The sequence below is a fragment of the Pleurodeles waltl genome, chromosome 8, assembly GCF_031143425.1.
Source record: "Pleurodeles waltl isolate 20211129_DDA chromosome 8, aPleWal1.hap1.20221129, whole genome shotgun sequence".
Lineage (NCBI taxonomy): Eukaryota > Metazoa > Chordata > Amphibia > Caudata > Salamandridae > Pleurodeles > Pleurodeles waltl.
Window position 1 is genome coordinate 522,471,632 of NC_090447.1, and position 20,706 is coordinate 522,492,337.

The following is a 20,706-nucleotide window of genomic DNA, read 5'->3' on the forward strand; positions in this document are numbered from 1 at the left end:
ATGTTATCTCAGGACTGGTCACATTTTAACATGATACATGCTTTAAGGACCATTAAGTGCTAAATAGAAACTAACGTTTCTGCCCATTTGGTCAACTATATGGGAGACTTAAAGCAGGAGAACAATTCCACTGGCATTTTTACACAATTTCATATACGGTGACTTCATGGAGAGAGGATAGAAATACAGCATGTCACATAAATATCAAGTTCTTCACTGTCTCCGTGTGACAGGGTGGCCAATCCAAGTAGACAACGGGTCAATTACAATCAAATGTAAAAATTCTCAACGAATTGCACAGTGAGGTGCTTTCTAGTAACTTCCATGGAAGGTTCAAGGTCACAATTATTCAATTAGAATAATAAATAAACTAGCATACAATACAAGAGCATACACTTATTAAAAAAGTTTTGACACAATGTTAGTGCCCTTCTACATCACTGCGGTATGACAAGATAGAGAAGGACTCACCTTTCCATGAAGTATCATCGACACTATCTTGTGTCTCCTCTTCCATGATGTCATCAGAGGCACTTTTGGTCAGGATACCTGATACGTTGTCAATTTCCTGCTCCAAACATTTTTCACTGAGAGCGTTAACAGTTGAGATCTCTGATTCATTGACGCTAATATTCCCAGGCACTTTTTTATCATTTTTGCTCATGTCAAGCTGATTGTTTAGTTGGTAAGAAGCTCCTTCTGCATGGATTTTTGAATCTTGTTGGGAAATAGCTTCATCCATGGATTCCAACTCCGGTAGCAGTGCACAGACTACAGGAATTTCATGGTGAGTTGGTAAATGCTCATGGGACATATCATGGTAAGACGTCCTAAGGTCGTAATTGCTTGTGTTGCTAGTTTTCAGGTGTGAGCTAGAGGTCTCCCTTTGTTTGCTTCCTTGTAGATGATCAGGGGCAGTACATAATTGGTCCTTCACAGTTGGAACCTCTAACATAACCTCACTGGTGACTATTTCATTCATTTGAGTAGAAATATTTTTTCCATGAAAAATGGCACACTTATCTGAATGTAGCTCTTCTGCAACTACCTCAACAGGAGAGGCATTAATAAAGGGCACAGCTTCTTCAATGGAGAACTGACGCGATATTGGTTTCCTTGCAACTGGTGGCCCACACTTGCTTACAGAAAACGCTTCCTCTGTGAGGCTGAATTCCTGTCTGCTGAGAAAATCTGTGCTGTCTTTTTGTCTGATTTCCTCATGCCTACTGATTGATTTGAGTTGAACAGATTTCAGAACAGAAGGTGTGATAGCAAGGGATTGTGTAGGATTTAGATTGACTGTGTTGATGATCAAGCTCTGTTTTGGGTGACTGAAAGCATGGAGCTGGGGCTTATAAGGAAATGGCCTATTTAACACATGAAGAGCACTTAGGTCAAGATGTGTAGGAGGTATAATTGGAAGTTCTAAATCTTTGTTTAAAATTGTGTTGCCATTCTTTAAAGAGGTCTGCTGGAGTGAAGACTTCCTTTCTGGCACTTTAGGCTTCCTTTTACTGCCCCCTGGAGACAACGGCCCAGAAAAGAAAGTGGTTGGGAAAGATGAGGTTGGTGTTTCTGACTGGCTTGAATAACCGCTGGATGGTGAAGCTAAACCAGCCAGTTTTTCAGGGGAAGCTAATTTGAATTCATTTTCTACTAAAGGGATGGATGGGCTGCAGGGCCTGGAACCGGGCGGTGAATTCTGTGATTCTGAACTTTCTGGCGATTTGATGCATTCAATGACTGTAGTACCCGTAGCAGTGCTTGAGTTCGATAAAGACCTATAAGGGTCATTCGACTTCAAGTCATTAAGAAGCCAGAGATCTGCATAGTGAGATTGCTCAGCACCCTCCTCTTTAAATGATGTAGCTTCCAGAGTGCGACTGTCTTCCTGATTCACCCATGAAAGTTCCTTCTGACTAGAGAGACCTGAAATTTCCACTCTCGAAGGTGTGTTTGAAAGCTCGAGTGGCAACTTCATTTCCCTGGAAGTGTGAGGCATATGCTGCCCAATGCTTATCTTTGGTTCTTTCTTATCAGGAACGTCTGTGTGGCTATCAGATTTCCTCAAAGATGAACTGCGTTTTGGTGGGGCTGGCTTTGCCTTTGGTTTCTTAAAAGAGATGTTTTGTCTTCCCTGCCTTCTGTGGTCAACATAATCCCGCCAAATGCAGTTGGTAAGGCTGGAAGCTCCACTTGTAATATGGCCGCCACCAGATCCTATTGCTGCATAGTTACATACATAACTTTTACTACCATTAAGACCACAATCAAAGTGCATGGAGGTATAATATCCTTCAGTGTCCACAGAGAAATGTGAAACAGTATCTGCCTTTTCAGAGGGAGATTTTTCCAGAAAACTGTCATAAGTGGCCATGCTGGTAAAGCTTGGACAATCTAAACTGTCTGCCTTTGATCGTACTGGACTAAAGTCTCGGCGGCATGAGGCATCATGATGATGATGAAGATAGTTCCATTCACTGTCGCTTGTATTGCTGTTATTCGGGTCATCAAGTAAGTCGGCAACCGTAGACGTAAAGGAGCTCGCCCGATGGCCTCTAATCTTGTCCATGGGATCATCATTGTACTGTTCAGAGATAAAGAGGTTGGAATCTTCTCCGGCATTAGGCCCAGTGTTCAAAGATAATTCAGAGTCACAGTGTGAAGAGCCAGTCAGTGGCGGAGAGGCGGCAGGTGGGATTGTTTCTGATGTCTGAGAAGGACAGGTTGAGCTGCTTCCACTCCAATTTCCACTAGAGGACTGATGGTCATCTTTTTGATCCAAGTGACTTGTCAGCACTCCTGATGTTGAGAAAGAATGAATCGGGCTTCCAAAGGTATCAGAATTTGAGGAAATCTCGCAGCTCCCCGAATCTGCCATCCTTGACAGCCTTGACCGCCCTCTCTCATGTATATTGAGCTGTGGGCTATGGTGGTGCTGAGAGCAAGTCAAACCAACAGGCTTGTGGTCTTGAAGACCCTTGTCAGCAATGCTATCTTGGCCTTTATCCAGGTCACTTTCAGAATTTGGCAAATAGTCTTCTGCTTCATAAATCGAAGTTTTAGCACCAAGATTGTGATCCGCTTCACTGGTTCGAGCACCTTCTCTAGGAAGACTCCGTGATCGAATGCGGCTAGTAATCGACGAAGTAAACATGTGGTCACCACTTTCTGCCAAAGCAACAATATTCCCTGCAGAATGAGAGAGGGCTGCTATCGCACTCTGGCCCCTCTGTGCTCTGATTCTTCTCCGTGAAGGTGCAGCAATAAGAATATCTTCTGTCTGACATTCAGAGTCTCGAGTGCCAGATCTTCTTCCAACTGCACTGGCCAAGTCTGGCGTTGTGTGAACAATCACATTCCTATCCCTGGCCACTGGCGATTCATCTGAATCTACAACACAAATACACAACAAGATCAGGTTTAGTTACAAATTGTTCTGACATTCATAGAAATGTACATCTTTTAAATAAGTCTTTTGTTAGAGTTCTTACTTCATGCTAAATTTACCGAGAGGTTCACTTGTGCACTGACTTCACTTGAGCACCTCTCATGCATCAGGATAGCTCCTGCGGGTGATTCGCTGAGAATTTTTTATCCTCAAATTCCCCGGATATGTAAATTAAATATAGATTAGGACACACTGTGTATTTGAGTGTTTTGTGTATGGAAATTAAAACAAAGCCAAATGTTCTCATTGTTGGGTCTTCAATCACAGTCATGTTAGAGGGTAACAAATTGGGCAAAACTAACTCTGATGCCAGGATGGGAAACCAACATCAGTGGCACAAGTGAAGAGGCAAAGAAACCTCATGTAGAAAACAAATCAAACTATGTTGTAAGTAATAACTAGATAACAACAAATATGCTGACACACAAAATATAAAATCTCTTGTGATCAAAAGTGAAGGTACTGTTCCATACCTGGAGCTAAATAACACTACAAAAACAGGAAACATACTAATTAGGCACCTTGAAAAGTCACATGACAGTGTCTGGCTGAACAATTTTGGAATCGTTCTTATCACCCATCTTTTGCTTTGATAATCATTTTAACTTTATTATTGACCTTCTTCAAAAGGTCAGGCTGGGATGACTGCAACTTTTATCTCTGTTGTCATTATTGCATTACTTTTCTCAGATTAGAAGCCTCTGTGCCCTGCAGTTGCAGAACAATGGAAAGCAATGGAAACGGTTCATTACTAATGGCCACTATTACAAAGACTACATTTTAGTGAGGTTGTGTTAGCTGTGGGAAATTGGCTTGCAATCCTTGGTTCCAAGACTGAAATTCTAGTTGTCATGACCATTTCGCTTGAATTTATACTCCACATGTGGCCTCGGAGTCTGGACAGTGCTCGTCTGTTTATTATGCAGTGGAATTTGAAAATAATATTTCATACAGAGAAGCTCAGCTTAATCAAGTGAGTAAAAACACTAACAGACAACTCAAACTGGTTAATTCTGCACCATCAACCCCACCCCAGTAGCTTGACTATTCAAATCCTATTAAAACTTGCCTACTCTTCCTGCATCAAGGCCTTAAGAAAGCTCATGCTATGTTTAAACCCTGCTGTGCACCTAATCTTTGCTGTGAAATTTAGTCTTAGGACCTCATTTATAATTTGTTGGACAGCCTGTCGTTCCACCAAGGGGATGGTGTAAATTACTCTGTCCCCCTGGTGGAGGTACTGCTGCCAAACTTATAAATGACTGCTCTGGGGCGGGCATTTATAATGCATTGTCAGGAACTCAAGAAACAGTGGTTCCTACCAATGCATTTCACTGTTTGGTGCAGGGCTGCTTCAGCATGACACTGCCCTGCACCAAACAGTTTTCTTTTTTTATTTTCAAGAAAACCATAGAACAGGAATTTATTTTTTAACATAAAAAATGGAATGGAGATGACTCCCATGGCGAGGGGAGAATTATTAACATTTTACTGTCTCTCGCTGCTAAGATTTGCGTGGTGGTGACAGACAGTAAAGAGATGACTATATTTCCACTAATCCTGATTGGGTGGGCAGATATATAGCCATTTCTCCAATGGCTCTTGCTGTGTGAGGCCCTCAGAGAGGTTTGCCTATAGCGGTAACGGAGCAGTCACAACCACAGCCAAATCTATGGTCCGCCTGCACCTAAATCAGGGAGGCGTACCATTATGATGGCGGTTAGGATGCTCCATTGCGATTGAGTAGCCTTACTGCCAAAATATAAATCTGCCCTGTAATATGAGACAATCTTTGAATGAATACTGTTGTTTAATTGATAAGCAAATGTATTTTAAAATCCTTCTCTCCACTCTGGTTTCATCGAACATGAGTCATCTGCATTTTATACAAGATTAACCGCCACACTGCAGGTTTCAATTTTGAATCTACCTGAATAGCAATAATGAGGACCACCTATAGTAACTGGCAAAGGTTTTGAAAGCAACATTGTTTTTTCTGTCACTGCCTCTTAAAACTGTCCATGAAAAAGAAAGTAGGATGGGTAGTGTGAGTATGTTCCCTTACGCAACAAACTTTATACACTGATTAATGATTTATTGGGTGTGGGCTGCTTAATACGAGGGAGTTGATTCAATTTATGCCACAGAAAGTATTTTGGAGGTGATATGTATTCCATGAGAGATACATATCGTGGTTGGAGAGGGCAGCAAACTGGTGAAGCTTCCGCAAGTGATGCAACAATAAACCCTGAGGAAAGCAGATCGTGGACTTGATGAGAGTGAGCGAACTAGCCCCTATCACAAGCTCAGAACACTTATCCACTAGAAAGGCTGCATAGGTTGATGGCTTAAATGGGAAGACCAGCTTCAACCCAAGTGGGGTACTGCAGCATTGTTCAGGGTGGAAGACAATACCAGACATTAAGAAGGTGGTATCCTGGGAGACAGAATGAATTCCACCCCAAACAAGACTAGATACTGTATCAGTCAGCCATTATGGAATACAATCAGCAAATGTGCACAATAGGCATTTAAACTCAGAGCGTCAATCACTGAATCGATTCAAAGCCAGGCGGGCCATTGTGCCATTCTGGTAATTCTCCATTGGGCTGCAGACAACAGATCTGCTTTCAGAGCAGGATGTGCTGCCAAAGACTAGCCATGACTCCACTGTACATTTCTAGATGTTACCTTCTTGCGTGTGGGACTGGTTTAAACTTGTTTCCCATTTGTGATTTTGATTTACTGTCCTGCACTGAACAGAATATACCATTAGAATTGAAGTAGACAAACTTATACATCTCAGAAAAAATATAAATTGTTTTAATACCCCCTAGGAGCGGATACACTGCCTTCCTGGACTTGTGAGTCCAAGTTCACAGTTACCTTATCTCTATAACATTGCCAGATTGCTAGTAAACCCTGTGGTGACTATTGTTACAACCTGCCTCTTGCACAGCCGGATAGGTGAAGTGCTGTATCACCCCAACCAGGTCCCATAAGATGCCTCTGCTGAGAAGCTCTCCCACTTCCTAACCACATTAAGTACTGATTAAAGTGGTACACCTCTGCTCCACAAATTCAGAATGTGTCTAATGCCTTCCTATCAGTTGTGCTGTTCTTTATCCCTACTTTCCGAAAAAAATCCACTTGACCATTGTTACTATTGGCCTTCTAATCGTGCAAGGTCTGTAAAACAGCATTGGGTTGCCTGGAGCGCTACAACACTCTACATGCACCAGACAGATATATTTGCCTACATTAGCTAGCATGTCTTTAACAAAGTAGTGAGTCACAAAATGTGGTTTCGATATCTTAGACAAAAAAGCTATTTTCCACTTTTGGGAACAAAAGTTCATTTCAGAAATGTGAACACCATAAAGTAAGCAATTATAGATAGTATATTTTTATTGTGCATAAGTCAAATTAACGCACCTATTTCTTGTTGCACTCTTCTGGGTATTCCAGAGATGGTTTTCCTTCTTCTCAATTTTCGTCTCCGCTGTAACACAGATTGGGAGTGAACGAGAGAGCAGCGTATACTTGCCTCACGGTCAAAACCTACTCCTGCAAGCCATAGAAAAACTGCATTAGCTGATGTGCACAACCATACAAGCTGAACACAGTACAGTGCATGAGAGAGCAGTGTGTATACAAATGGAGGCAACAGTATGCAATCCAAGTGATTATTAAAGTACTTTGCTTTATGACCTGGCTCTGCTATACTTAAACCTCAAATCAAAATATAGACTTGCCTTTTGTGAAGAAAGGTAATACCACAAAGGAGTCGTTTTGAGGCAAGAAATTGTGACATATTTCTTACATTTTTAGCTTTTTTTGTGCTCACGCTTCCATCTCAGAATACTGTGTACTGAAATACTGTCTGACATAAATAATGTGTTCTAAAGGTAATTTTTTTAAAACAATAGTGTCCCATTGGGTCTAAACTTGCATTTAAAATCTCCAATGGGAGGATATTTTTGTAGATGACACTTAGGACACAATATTTATGTCAGATGATTGCGTGACAGTGATATTCTGGTACTGCAGCCTCCTTATCAGACCACATCATCATCACCATCTTTTTAATAATCACAATAACTTTTATTTAGTGTTCTTAATACAGTTTTTTGCCATTTCGTAGTACGGTCAGGGATGGGTGTTACTTTTAAGGAATGGTCCGACAAAGACAAAAATAAGTGCATAAAGGCATTTCAAACATGAATAAAACATGTTATTGAATCAAGGTGTGGAATGAGCAAGTTCTGAAACCACAGGAAATGAGAGTTCAAAGAGTGAATCAGAGAGCAATCTGTATCACAACAATAGTGGAAGGAAATCATAAAAATGCAATTTAAGCAGGGGCAGCTCCTGCGCTAAGGGGAGGAGCATAGGCCTGCTGCTTTGAGCAGAAAAATAAAATAGATCATTATTATCATTTTATTTTTAGCTGAGGCAGCAGGGTAGGGCAGGGCTGGAATGGAGGGAAGAGAGGTATGTGCACCTTAAGTGCGCATGTCTGTTTGGCTGGCCATGTGGGCCAGCCAAACGAACATGCACACTTTGCATTTCTCCACCCGGCTGTATTTTACAGCCAGGAGGAGAAAGTGCACAGGCTGCCACTCCCTCTGTGAGCACCGAAGCAGGACACTCACACCAATCACAATGTTGCTGTCATGCTGGTGACAGCATCGTCGTGGTTGGCTAAGGGGAGTCTGGAAGCATGTCTGCTTCTGGACGAGGAGGAGGACGGAGGAGACGAATGCGTCTCCGAGCTCAACAGGTAAGTAGTTTAAAAAAATAATAAATCCCCGCTCTGCCACTCCCATTCAGTGGCAGACGCCACTGAATATAAGCATAAGCACAGAAGAATTTCACCCGTTCTCTTCTGGTGGAAGTGCAGGATTCCACAGAAGTGCAATTGGGCGAAATTCCACCAATACTGCTTCGTACTAAAAAACTTGGTGAAGCGCCACTGTCACATACCTCTGTGTTGCTTCAGAACTGCCATGATCACTTTATGCTAAACACATTGGTGGCCGGCTTATATTTACTGCGGGTGAGGGCAGAAGGGCGAGGGGGGGCACAATAATAATAACAAAACAAAAACTTTTTAAGTCACTTACCAGCAGACGGCTTCCTCGTGGCGTCCTCCAGCTCCTGGAAGCTCCAACGCGCGGGACCAGGAAACATCACTAACCAATGCTGACGCTGCTTTCATGCTGGTAACCAGCATGAAAGCAGCATCAGGATTGGTGGGAGTAGGCTCTCTCAGCGCTCACAAGAGTGCTGGGGGCCAGTGCTTTCTCTAACCCAGATGTCTTAAGACAGCTGGGTTGGAGATGTTTAAATTGTGAATGCAAGACAGCCGGCGAAGGGGAAATGTGAACTTTAAACAAGTGCACAGCTCCCTGCTGCTGCCACTCGACAGCAATTGCCATGCCCCGTCCTGACACTCGGCTCAGGGCGACGCGCTGAAAAATAGAATGGTAAACAAAGTTTAGTACCATTTTATTTTTCCATTATGGGGGCATTTTTTGGGCAGGGTGACGATCCTCCGCTCAAAGGAGGGGGACGGCCCTGGCTAATCACCATGCATTGGACTAGGAACACAGATGCACCCCTCAGTACATTTTCAGAGATGGAAGACTTTGAGTATGGTCAAGGATAGGATCTTGATGGGGTCGGATGGTATTTTACTTATTCTGTGGTAATGTCCAGTTGGCAGATTGTTCTACGTGTTAAACATAATTATTCTTGTTTTAGCATGATTTATTTAAAAATGTGCATTTTGCTTTACTTTTTAAATCTGTCATGGTAATTAACATTTTTTGTACTGAGACATTGTTACAGTGGTTCAGCCTTTTTTAAATGCAGCATTTACAGTACTGAACCTCAGGGACAGCACTTTAATATATAGTGGATCTTGACCGAATTAACACAGAAGAACTAATTAACAAGCACAGTCTAATTTGGTGCAAAAGGAATGGCTGCAGTAGCAGCGGAACCCAGGATGATCACAGCTACAAAATTACTACATGATGAAAGCAACAAAAGAAAGACTACAGAGCTGACATACTCCAGTCTTAACCACTGCAATAGAAGAAAGACAACAGTGCGTGTACCCAACAGTCCTCGCACTAGACACAAATGTAAGTGTGTATTTGTGTAGCATACCCCTTGGCCTTTGCACATTTCATTAGCTTATGTATCTGTTAAGGTACCCATAAGATTTTGCACCATTACACAGAAATAGAGCTAGCATGGCAAACTCACAGTTTACATGTCAAATACTATACAGCACAACACAGCATTTTAAAAAACACGCTAACTTGGGACCAGCTTTCCCATTATTTTCTGAAACGACTTAAAGAGCTCAAAAAATATGTTAATATTAAGATTCAGGAAATACTTCTTCATAAATAAGCCACTACTGTACCTTCACCCCTTTCCAAAAAAAATGGCCTCACAGAGCAAGGGGGTCTGCGTTTCAGTTCACATCTCTGGAACGGTCTCATGCTGCCACTGTTAGCTAGATTTCCCATTTGCACCGGCGGTGCTCTGTCAAAACTCGTTTAATGCAATCTTTTGATTAGATCTATTCAGGAGTTTCAGCAATTGTGTGTTACTATGGGAGACCGGAAGAGCCCAGAGACCGGCAGAACTCGGTTACAGTGCGGCTCTATGGAAGCAGCACCGCTTTACATACAAATTGGATATACTGAGAGAAGAAACATCCCCTAAATCAAACAGCCGGAATCACTGCGAAATGGACAGTCTGGGTGTTTTTTATGTTATGGTTACTACCTACAAACTTTTAAGAGAATGTGAACTAGGTGTTACAATTATGGAATTTACAGAGAAAAATCAGAATTGTTTCAGAGTCTGTGTAAGTGTTCGTGTGCGAGGCTAGCACTCGAGCTATGCACTAGATTGATGAACTGGAATATGGCGTCCTCCTCAGCAGCCCACACATCTCCGCACTGTGATATGGCATGAATCGGATTCGCATGGCAGATTTGTGCTCCAGGATCTACAGGGAGTGCAGAATTATTAGGCAAATGAGTATTTTGACCACATCATCCTCTTTATGCATGTTGTCTTACTCCAAGCTGTATAGGCTCGAAAGCCTACTACCAATTAAGCATATTAGGTGATGTGCATCTCTGTAATGAGAAGGGGTGTGGTCTAATGACATCAACACCCTATATCAGGTGTGCATAATTATTAGGCAACTTCCTTTCCTTTGGCAAAATGGGTCAAAAGAAGGACTTGACAGGCTCAGAAAAGTCAAAAATAGTGAGATATCTTGCAGAGGGATGCAGCACTCTTAAAATTGCAAAGCTTCTGAAGCGTGATCATCGAACAATCAAGCGTTTCATTCAAAATAGTCAACAGGGTCGCAAGAAGCGTGTGGAAAAACCAAGGCGCAAAATAACTGCCCATGAACTGAGAAAAGTCAAGCGTGCAGCTGCCACGATGCCACTTGCCACCAGTTTGGCCATATTTCAGAGCTGCAACATCACTGGAGTGCCCAAAAGCACAAGGTGTGCAATACTCAGAGACATGGCCAAGGTAAGAAAGGCTGAAAGACGACCACCACTGAACAAGACACACAAGCTGAAACGTCAAGACTGGGCCAAGAAATATCTCAAGACTGATTTTTCAAAGGTTTTATGGACTGATGAAATGAGAGTGAGTCTTGATGGGCCAGATGGATGGGCCCGTGGCTGGATTGGTAAAGGGCAGAGAGCTCCAGTCCGACTCAGACGCCAGCAAGGTGGAGGTGGAGTACTGGTTTGGGCTGGTATCATCAAAGATGAGCTTGTGGGGCCTTTTCGGGTTGAGGATGGAGTCAAGCTCAACTTCCAGTCCTACTGCCAGTTCCTGGAAGACACCTTCTTCAAGCAGTGGTACAGGAAGAAGTCTGCATCCTTCAAGAAAAACATGATTTTCATGCAGGACAATGCTCCATCACACGCGTCCAAGTACTCCACAGCGTGGCTGGCAAGAAAGGGTATAAAAGAAGGAAATCTAATGACATGGCCTCCTTGTTCACCTGATCTGAACCCCATTGAGAACCTGTGGTCCATCATCAAATGTGAGATTTACAAGGAGGGAAAACAGTACACCTCTCTGAACAGTGTCTGGGAGGCTGTGGTTGCTGCTGCACGCAATGTTGATGGTGAACAGATCAAAACACTGACAGAATCCATGGATGGCAGGCTTTTGAGTGTCCTTGCAAAGAAAGGTGGCTATATTGGTCACTGATTTCTTTTTGTTTTGTTTTTGAATGTCAGAAATGTATATTTGTGAATGTTGAGATGTTATATTGGTTTCACTGGTAATAATAAATAATTGAAATGGGTATATATATTTTTTTTGTTACGTTGCCTAATAATTATGCACAGTAATAGTCACCTGCACACACAGATATCCCCCTAACATAGCTAAAACTAAAAACAAACTAAAAACTACTTCAAAAAATATTCAGCTTTGATATTAATGAGTTTTTTGGGTTCATTGAGAACATGGTTGTTGTTCAATAATAAAATTAATCCTCAAAAATACAACTTGCCTAATAATTCTGCACTCCCTGTATAATCGCTGGGGGGGGGGGGGGGTGTTGGAGTGGGGAACAGGCTGAGGCCTTAGAGCGCTCCCTGGAGGCGGCGCTAGATTAATGCAGAAGCCCTGAAAACTCTTGCAACATTTATGCCAATTGTCTGTCTTTGTGCTGACATTGACACTAGGATGTAAATTGGGCCTGGGAAGAACTGCCCTATTCTACCTTTTGGTAACTGTTATGAGTTGTATGTGTGTATGTATGTTGTATTTCGAAAGCATGATGAATTATTTTCCAAATTGGAATTTTCGGGTACAGAAACTTTGTTATGTTTTTATTATGGTGGAGAATTTATACCGGGCAAAAACAACTCCTTGAAGTATGGCAAAACACTTTCATTTATTTAAAACTCTAATTTGCATTGGGAAATGGTGCACACACATTTGTGTGAATCCAGGTCCCACCAGATGCCGCTGTTGAGAAGATCTCCTACTTCCTAACCACGTTAACTACTCATGGAAATGGTACCCCTCTGGTCCAGAAATTCAGAATGCTTCTAAACCGTTCCTATCAGCAACGCTCCTCTTTATCCCAACTTTCTAAGAAATTCACCTGACCACTCTTACTGTGGTAGTGAGGTGTATTAAAAAGTAATCTGCGCATATGCCTTGACCCTGATTCACAGAAGCAGAGCAGCCACCTGCACCCACGTTACAGTTTCTTGTTGGTAGTAGTAATTTTGGGAGGGAGGAAAGGGGTTGATCATGAGGGTCAGGGCCAGCTTTAGTGCTGGTGGAGCCCCGTGCGACAGTCTTTTTTGGTGCCCCCCCCCCCCAAACACACGACCACCTCCTCGGATTCCATCACTACCACTCAGCAAATGTGCCCCTCATCTCTCCATAGCCCCCCTTTCACATGCATTCATTTGTTTTAAAGAGCTTGTAGAGGCTGGCTTTACTAATCCACTCAGCTATCCACATAAAATATAGTTCTGTTGTTTGCAGCAGGCACATTAACCCTCTATGCTACTTTATGGCGAGTCAAAGCTACCGCTAGACAAATTTCCTGTCTCTCTCCCTAGCAGGAACATTAATCACAAGAGGTATCTTGACATTTTAGTTGCTTCCTGAAGACTGGACCCACAAGGAACTTTTCAGTAGGTGCTTTTAAATCGCAAGTTTCATAAGTTATTGCAAAACCCAACACCCCCCCTGAGGTCAGCGCCCCCCAATCCATGTCAGCACCCGGTGCGGCCGCACTGCTTGTGCCACCTTAAAGCCGGATCTGATGAGGGTGTATTCACTGGCTATGAAAAATTGCATCAAAGAACCATAAGCTCATAGGTTTTTGTGTATTCACAAACATTATGCAGGTTGTTTCTCACCATTTAAGCCTATCTAAAACTACAGAGTATGAGACATAAAACAGCTCCCCTAATCCTTTCTTATATGTTCAGGAAGGGATTTATTCTCTGGGAAAACATTTTCCTTATGCTGAAAAGAGTGCATCATAAAATTGCAAATCCACATTTCCAGAGTTCTCCGGTGAATTGTCCACCCTGAGAACATTGATTAGGAATATGTAGAGAGGACAGGTCCAAGAGCTTTATTTAGAGTATGGCAGACGCCCCATTTTGACATATTGAGTGCAGTAATGTCAATGCTGCTCTAAATACGGAGTAGGGGACATCTGCCAGATTTTCTCAGATGTCCCTCTAGACCAACCTCTAAATAAATCCTTACATCTTACATAGATTGCATACATAATCCAGGGGATCTATAGGAATCTGCATAAAGTCAGAAATATATGCAAGTTATTGTTGTAAAACAATGATGCAATTATATCTGAATTTAATAAATAATTTATTGAGTTTGGCCCTGGATGTACATTTTAACATTGTGAATATTAAACAATAAGCCTAGGAGGGGGGCCCCGTTTTCCTTCATTAGGGCTTATATCCCCGGTGCACTTCAAGATATCCAAGTATAAAAGGCGTTCATGAACCCATCCATACCGTAATTAGACAAACAGCGCCACCATGTGGTGGACTGTCATGAGTGCCAGTGCTGAGAATTAAGTGCTGGTGCTAAACACCAGAAACTACCTTTTCAAATTAAGCACTGGTTACCTCAGTCCGTTCAACTTTAAAAGAGAGTATACATAGCATGCCACAGTACAGTAAAATGGCGATTTTCATGAAAATCACGTAGCCACCATTTTGTAATAATTTTGTCCAAAATTGTATTTTTGCTTTTTACAAAAAAAGATATATGTTTGAGAAAGACTCTGGTAGGATGTGCAGGAAGGTGCTGCAGGTATTCCCAAAGGTCAGACTCAGGGGCAAAATACCTGCTGCGTGTGGTTTGGCTGCCCTTTAGTAGGTTTGGTGAATGGCCTGTCCTCCTACTGCCAGCCTCTGTGGCACATGGCAACTGCATGCGCAGTGAGGATTGGCCGCTTGGAGCAGGTGGGGCGTGGGTGGGCCAGGCCCTGTGGATAAACCTGCTGTGCAGGCCAGAGGGCAGTGCACTGCGCCAGGGGGTACATGGCAGGTGAATGAAGTGGATCATAAAAAACACAGAGGAAGTCAGTGAAAAAACACACAATGCAAACCTGGAAAAAAACTTACATTCATATGTTTTGGTACGCAAAACACACCAAGTCACACCGCTCTCTATGCTCCATACAGCACTACCAATTTAATAGAAAAAAACTGACTACCAAGAGCAAAATAAGGTAAGCTACATGTGTTATGGTCGGGGGGTTTCTGGGTTTGCATTCTCTGAACCATAAGTGACCTTTAACTGTGTATTTTAACGTGGATATATGAATACACAAATATAGACAGAGTGGTCTGTGGCGTTTATCAACACATTTTTATGTATGGATTAGTTTTCACGTTTCCCTGAAGACTTGAGTCACGCCACATACACACAAGCGAACACAAAGAATTATTGACAGTAGGATTAGGAATTCTAATTAAAACTTGAAAATTAAGTTTAGTCATGAAGCTATAGGATCCAGGTTTGTTGTCTCTCTGTAGTATATGGCTCTGGTCGTAAATGCGCATTTTAACACTGCTGTTTGTATACTTGTGGCAAAATATATGGTTAATGTATGGAAAAGTAAAACATCTAATAGAAAAATAAGTTGGTAAAGAGACAAAAACTGGACTATTCCTAGAAAAGGCGAGTGCCTATAGCACCGCCTTCTAGGGGGCGCCATAGGTGACAACTTGTTGCACTGCAATGTTTCACAATAGATCGACATAGGAAAATAGTGGGAAATAGATGGCTTGCATACCAGAAACCAATCAAAAGACACCAAAATGCATTGAAGATTTTCACTGGCCCCGTGAAAAAGAATTTATGTACAAAACAAGTTCTTTAAATCCATTGTAAATACAGTTCTAAGATTACTCCATGTCATCAGTAATGCAGTGTTCCAGTCCGATTTTCCTTGTAAATATCTTTGTTTTCTGAAATACACCTCCCAGAATTCTTTGAGTTGTTAAAGCAAAGCACAGCAAAGGGGAATGGTGCCCCCCCCCCCCACACACACACACACACACTTATCACTCGCCCTCACCCCGAATGCATGGAGTTATTTGATAACATTACGTGTAAATACTCTATAATTATTTTATAAATGTTCACCTTTACATTAAAGGAAACGAGAAGCTGCATTTTGGATAATATTAGATAGTATTTCAATTGAAGGTATTTCATGGGGTAATCAACGCAACTAACTTAATTTCGATTTTGAGAATGCATCTGGGACTAGCTTTTTTTGATTTCCGCATATGCATGTCCATTACATTAGTTATTTTTTACGGTGAGACACCCATGTTACTGGAAATGGTTTAATATACCTAACAATAATGCATTCGTGAATTTAAATGTAAAGATATGACACACATTTTACCGTAGATATCAGAATGCTATTTGTTTTTCATCCCTGCTTATTCACTCACTCGAGACAGCAGCGTATTGTCAATTCTACAGTGAATAATTCATGTATATAACCGTGATGATAGTTTTGCAATACGTCCCGCACTCCTGCATTCATTTACCTCATTCCTCTGAATATTTGAAATCTGGAACATATATGTAGTATATAGAACACGATGTGTGACTTTAAAGAGCCATCGGTGACACAATTCGTGTCACAATAGATGCCAAAACCTCAGCTGACGTCATCAAGCAGCAACATTCTAGAATGCTGGTTGTTGGTGATTATTAGTAAAGCGGGATCGGAAAAAGAGAATTCATTGTTTTCTCTACTCTGGATGGCCTCTGAATGTGAAGTGGGCGTAAAGCACCAGGAGAGAACCAAAAGGGGGCGCGCGTGCTGCGCACCACAGACCCGTGACGTGTTTCCAGTCACTTACAGGCAGGCCAGCACCCCAAACACCGCTGCATGGGCAGCATTCCCAAGTCGTTACAGAGAGTGCCGGATGTTCGGATTTCAGTACATACTAACTTGAGGAAAAAAAAAAAAATCACCATGCTGAACTATTTCATTTAAAAAAACACGCACACACAAACAAACGTCACAGCAAATGCGTGGGACGCAAAAAAACAAAACATAGCCCTACCTCGTTTTCAGTCTGACAGTCTGTTGCACTGCGATCGGCTGCATGCGTGAGACCGTAACTATCGAGGCATGTGCTCCCCATGATTGTCATGTGAGCGACCACTGCATCTCTTCATGGCATGACAGCGAGTCGGCTGTCAGTGCTCATTTATCCTACAAATGACTGTCTGCTTACACAACAAACCCCCTTCCCTGCCCCCGAGCGCGCTCCTGCCTGACAATCAGACCGCACTGGAAGTCGCGTGAGGATAACGCTCCTTTCAGACCTCTCCCCCCATGTCAGGTGCAATGATTTATTTAGCCCTGGGTAAAATGTAATTTTGCCGCTCCGTCCAACAATGATGGGACCTCCTCTGATGCTTTTAATGATATCTTGGTGCCAGCGCCGAAGCTACTGCCTTTGGGTGCCACCTCAAGGTCCCACAAGAAAGTGCCAGATTACAGCAAGTGGCAGTGTTGCTAGGGAGGAGTGCTCAAAACGGTAAACTGATATTTTACCTGAAGCTCCAGAGCAGGGGCGTTGCTTGGTCAGTAAGATTTGGGAGCTTCAGATTGGTACATGAGAGGGGCTTAAGGGGCAGTGTAAAGGGAGAGGAATGTGGATAGGTAGGGGTACTAAGTGAGAAAAAACAAAATATTTTGTAAAATGAACAGTATTTTGAAGGACTTTCAAAATAGGGAGGGAGAGATAGTGTATGTGAGTTTTTGTCTGTATGTATGTAAAAAATTTCTTGTGAAATCCAACAGACACCATACCATATCCGACTGAAAGCACCTGTACCCAACTATTTACCTGAATATACATTTATTGGGGGGTTGTAACACCCCATGAAGCTACGCACTTGCCCCTGAGAGCCTTTCACTAGAGGTTCACCTAAGATGGACCCCTACAATCCTTGCGGTAGACCTGCCATGCCCCATCTGCCTTCAAATGAAAGGGTGACTCCACACCTGAGCTGGTGCATGTTTCAGTGTGTGTGTGTGTGTGTGTGTGTCAGTCTATTTGTGCCTCTGAATGAATAAATCGAGTGGAATAGCTTTGGTGGCATGCAATATTCATCTTTTTTTTCTTATTTTACCAATTTTCTGAAGACTAAAATGTACATGCTGTAGTCAAGTCATTTCCACAATGCAATTTCATTTTGTGAACCATTCACAAATCACTCTTAAAGTTAGGTTGCAGAAGCCCCACATGGGCTAAGTGGGTACCCCAGTTTGAAAAGATCTGAGGGCTGAGGTAATGGTAGACAAGTTCCTCCAGACAGGGCACACTGCATGTATCCTCAGAGAAGATGCTCTCTCTGAAGATGCGCTCTGGCCACTGAGAACCTATCAATCCCTCCTTGTCACCCTATGAGGTTAAGGGTTAGGTGCCCACTGGACCAAGACCTAGATCTTTGTGTTGATGATCAGATCATGCAGTAGCTGATAGTTTCAGGGTTGATGCCACTTCAAATGAGATTATCAATGAACTCTCATACCAGAGGCATTTCCTGCAGCACAATTAACCTCTTCTTTGTGAAAGGAAAAAAAATTAACAAGCCTCTTTTCCTTCTGGTGGCATCTCAGTTCATTGCGGTGGAATTGGATACCCTTAAATACCTATGTGAGCCTATTAAAAGAATCACAGGGCCAGATACCAAATATCTACATCTCTCCTAGGCAAAATCCTAGCAGTGATCCACATGGCTGCACTATATATCTCCTTTAAAAGGAATAGTCTTTAGAAAATCATTTATAAATCCATAAGGCAGGTGGAATAGCTACAGGCGATTTCAGGAAGATGTACTTGTGGAATCTCAATATGCCATGGGAGATTTTTGGCTTAGTGTGTTAGTGCAATTCATTAATGTTACTCAGGATCGAAGGTAAAGTATATCTACTGATCACACTCGTGAGTTACGTCTAGTGTTATGGAAATTGACCTAAGGAAGGTCTTGGGTGAACTGTATTTACTAGGAGACCATGATTTTAAGCTTTACTCTGTTTGTGTGCGACTGACTGTACCTCAGCAAAGAAAAAGTGGTCCAGGACAAGACCGGATAGGAAAGTAAAAGAGAACATGTTTCTGGGTTTCTCGTGCCAGAGATATTTTCCAACTAAGCTAAAATTGTGTTCCGCAGAAAAGATGAGACGACGATGTGACTGAGAAAACAAAAGACTTTATCTCCGTAGAATGGACATTCACCGTCTTGTCCTCCTTGGTGATCCTGTGAATATCTAGATAGATTAGTTCCATCTGATCGTTGAGGAGTCATTAGGTATAGAGATCTGAAGTTGCTGCCTATGGACTGTCAATCCCTGAGGAGAATTGACTCATGGTTCACAGAGAGAGCCACGGAAAGAACACAGGTTAAATACCTAACATTCAGTGGATTTCACGTAGAAGTGGACTGCAGTTCTCAGGAGCCAAGAGCTTTTGTAACCACCGACTCTGTTCTGTTTTGCACACACGTCTCTTGTAGAATCAGACTGAGCAAGATTTGTGCTGAAGCAGGTCTGACCTCAGGCACAATTCACAGAACTCAGAAAAGGTATCTTCCTTTGAATCCAAGAAACCCAAAGGGAAAGAAATGCCGAGTGCCTCTTGTATGAAGGCTGTCCCATCTTGGGAGCTTTCTGTTATGATGACCAGGCGCACTGTAGTGGCGATTCTGGCACATACCAAAAGCAATTCTTCAGGCACACCGGAGCGCGTCATGAGTACTTTACGTGCAGCGCTTCTGTACATGCTGGTTGTACCGCAGCAGCACTGATGTGGGGCTTGGTAGACCTCAGCATGAAGTGCCACAAACTACATATGCTTCATCCTAACTGGGAAGTAATTCAGATGTATATTTTCATGTACCAGACATCTGAATGAGACAGTGGAAGGGAGACAGGTACCTTCACCGCTTCCAGATCCAGGGAGGGTTTGGCAGTTCCATGTACAAAGGGCTTGGTCAACAGTACTTGAATTAGTCAGCAGCAGAGACTTACATTTGTGTTGAAGGTGCCTACATTTGTTGGAAGTATTTCTATTTGTTGTGCAATGGTGTTTATTGAAATATCATTGGCAATAAAGAAGCATTCGTTATATGGTGCAACAAGGTACTAGTAGCCACCACTCTGCACTTTAATGCTAATAAATACAGCGACCGTGACAACTTCTACTGCCAATAAATTCAAATAATGCCAAGACAACTCTTAACATGATACGACAATGCAGTGAACACATTCAAACTCCTCCAACACAACTCTATTAATGTGACGCGGCCAGTGCCCCCAATACATTCAAGTACCTCCAACACAAACCTGTGTTCCTGATATGGCCAATGCTGCCCACAGATTTAAATACCGCCAACACAGATCTGTTCATGCGATATGGACGACGCCACCCACACGTTCAAGTACTTCCAACACAAACCTGTGATTGTGGTATGCCAAGTGCCGCTGACAAATTCAAATATAGCCAACACAAATGTGTTCATGCGATTTAGCCAACGCTGTAAATATATTCAAGTACTTCAAATACAAATCCGTTCAGGTGATATAGCCAAAGATGACAACAAATTCAAATACAGCTGAAACAAAGCTATGTTTTGTGTTTTATTTTTGTATTGCATTGTTTGCATAATCAGGAAAATCTTTACCCTAAAAAATGATCTAAAACGACTGACCCTAATTATTTTTTTTTTTTTAAACCTTTTTCGATAAGGAGTCCACAAAAAATGAAGAAGTACTTTTGGTAAGGGGAATACCAGTCTAATCACATTGGATGTGCAACACGTGGACATTAGGCATTTAGTTTATTGGACTACCTTTAGACAGATCTAAATGTAAAGAAAATAATTAGGCCATCTCTTGATTATTTGAGTATATATGAGGAGTATGAGTTTTGTTTTTGTACTGTATTGTTTGCATACTCATGAAAATCTTTACCCTAAAAATGTGTTAAATCTACTGAGTCTGCTTTTTAAAAGTTGATTGATATAATTGACACAAGCGACACAATATATGTGGTTAAAAGAGTAACCTTAAAAAATCTGCTTTTGCAATACAGGAATCGTAGATGCAAACCCACCTTACTAAATTAGTACACAGTTAGCTAAAT

At 42.1% G+C, this 20,706-nt stretch overlaps 1 protein-coding gene across 2 annotated transcripts in view; it reads right to left on the reverse strand.

The window, feature by feature from the left end:
* NHS (NHS actin remodeling regulator) overlaps nucleotides 1–20,706 on the reverse strand; it is a 377,883-nt gene that overhangs the window by 16,084 nt on the left and 341,093 nt on the right. For both annotated transcript variants that reach the window (XM_069204530.1, XM_069204529.1), the window contains 2 exons: nucleotides 6,887–7,018; nucleotides 472–3,393 (listed from right to left, as the gene is read on the reverse strand). In XM_069204530.1, coding sequence (XP_069060631.1) covers nucleotides 472–3,393; nucleotides 6,887–7,018 — 3,054 coding nt within the window. The remainder of the gene's footprint in view (nucleotides 1–471; nucleotides 3,394–6,886; nucleotides 7,019–20,706) is intronic.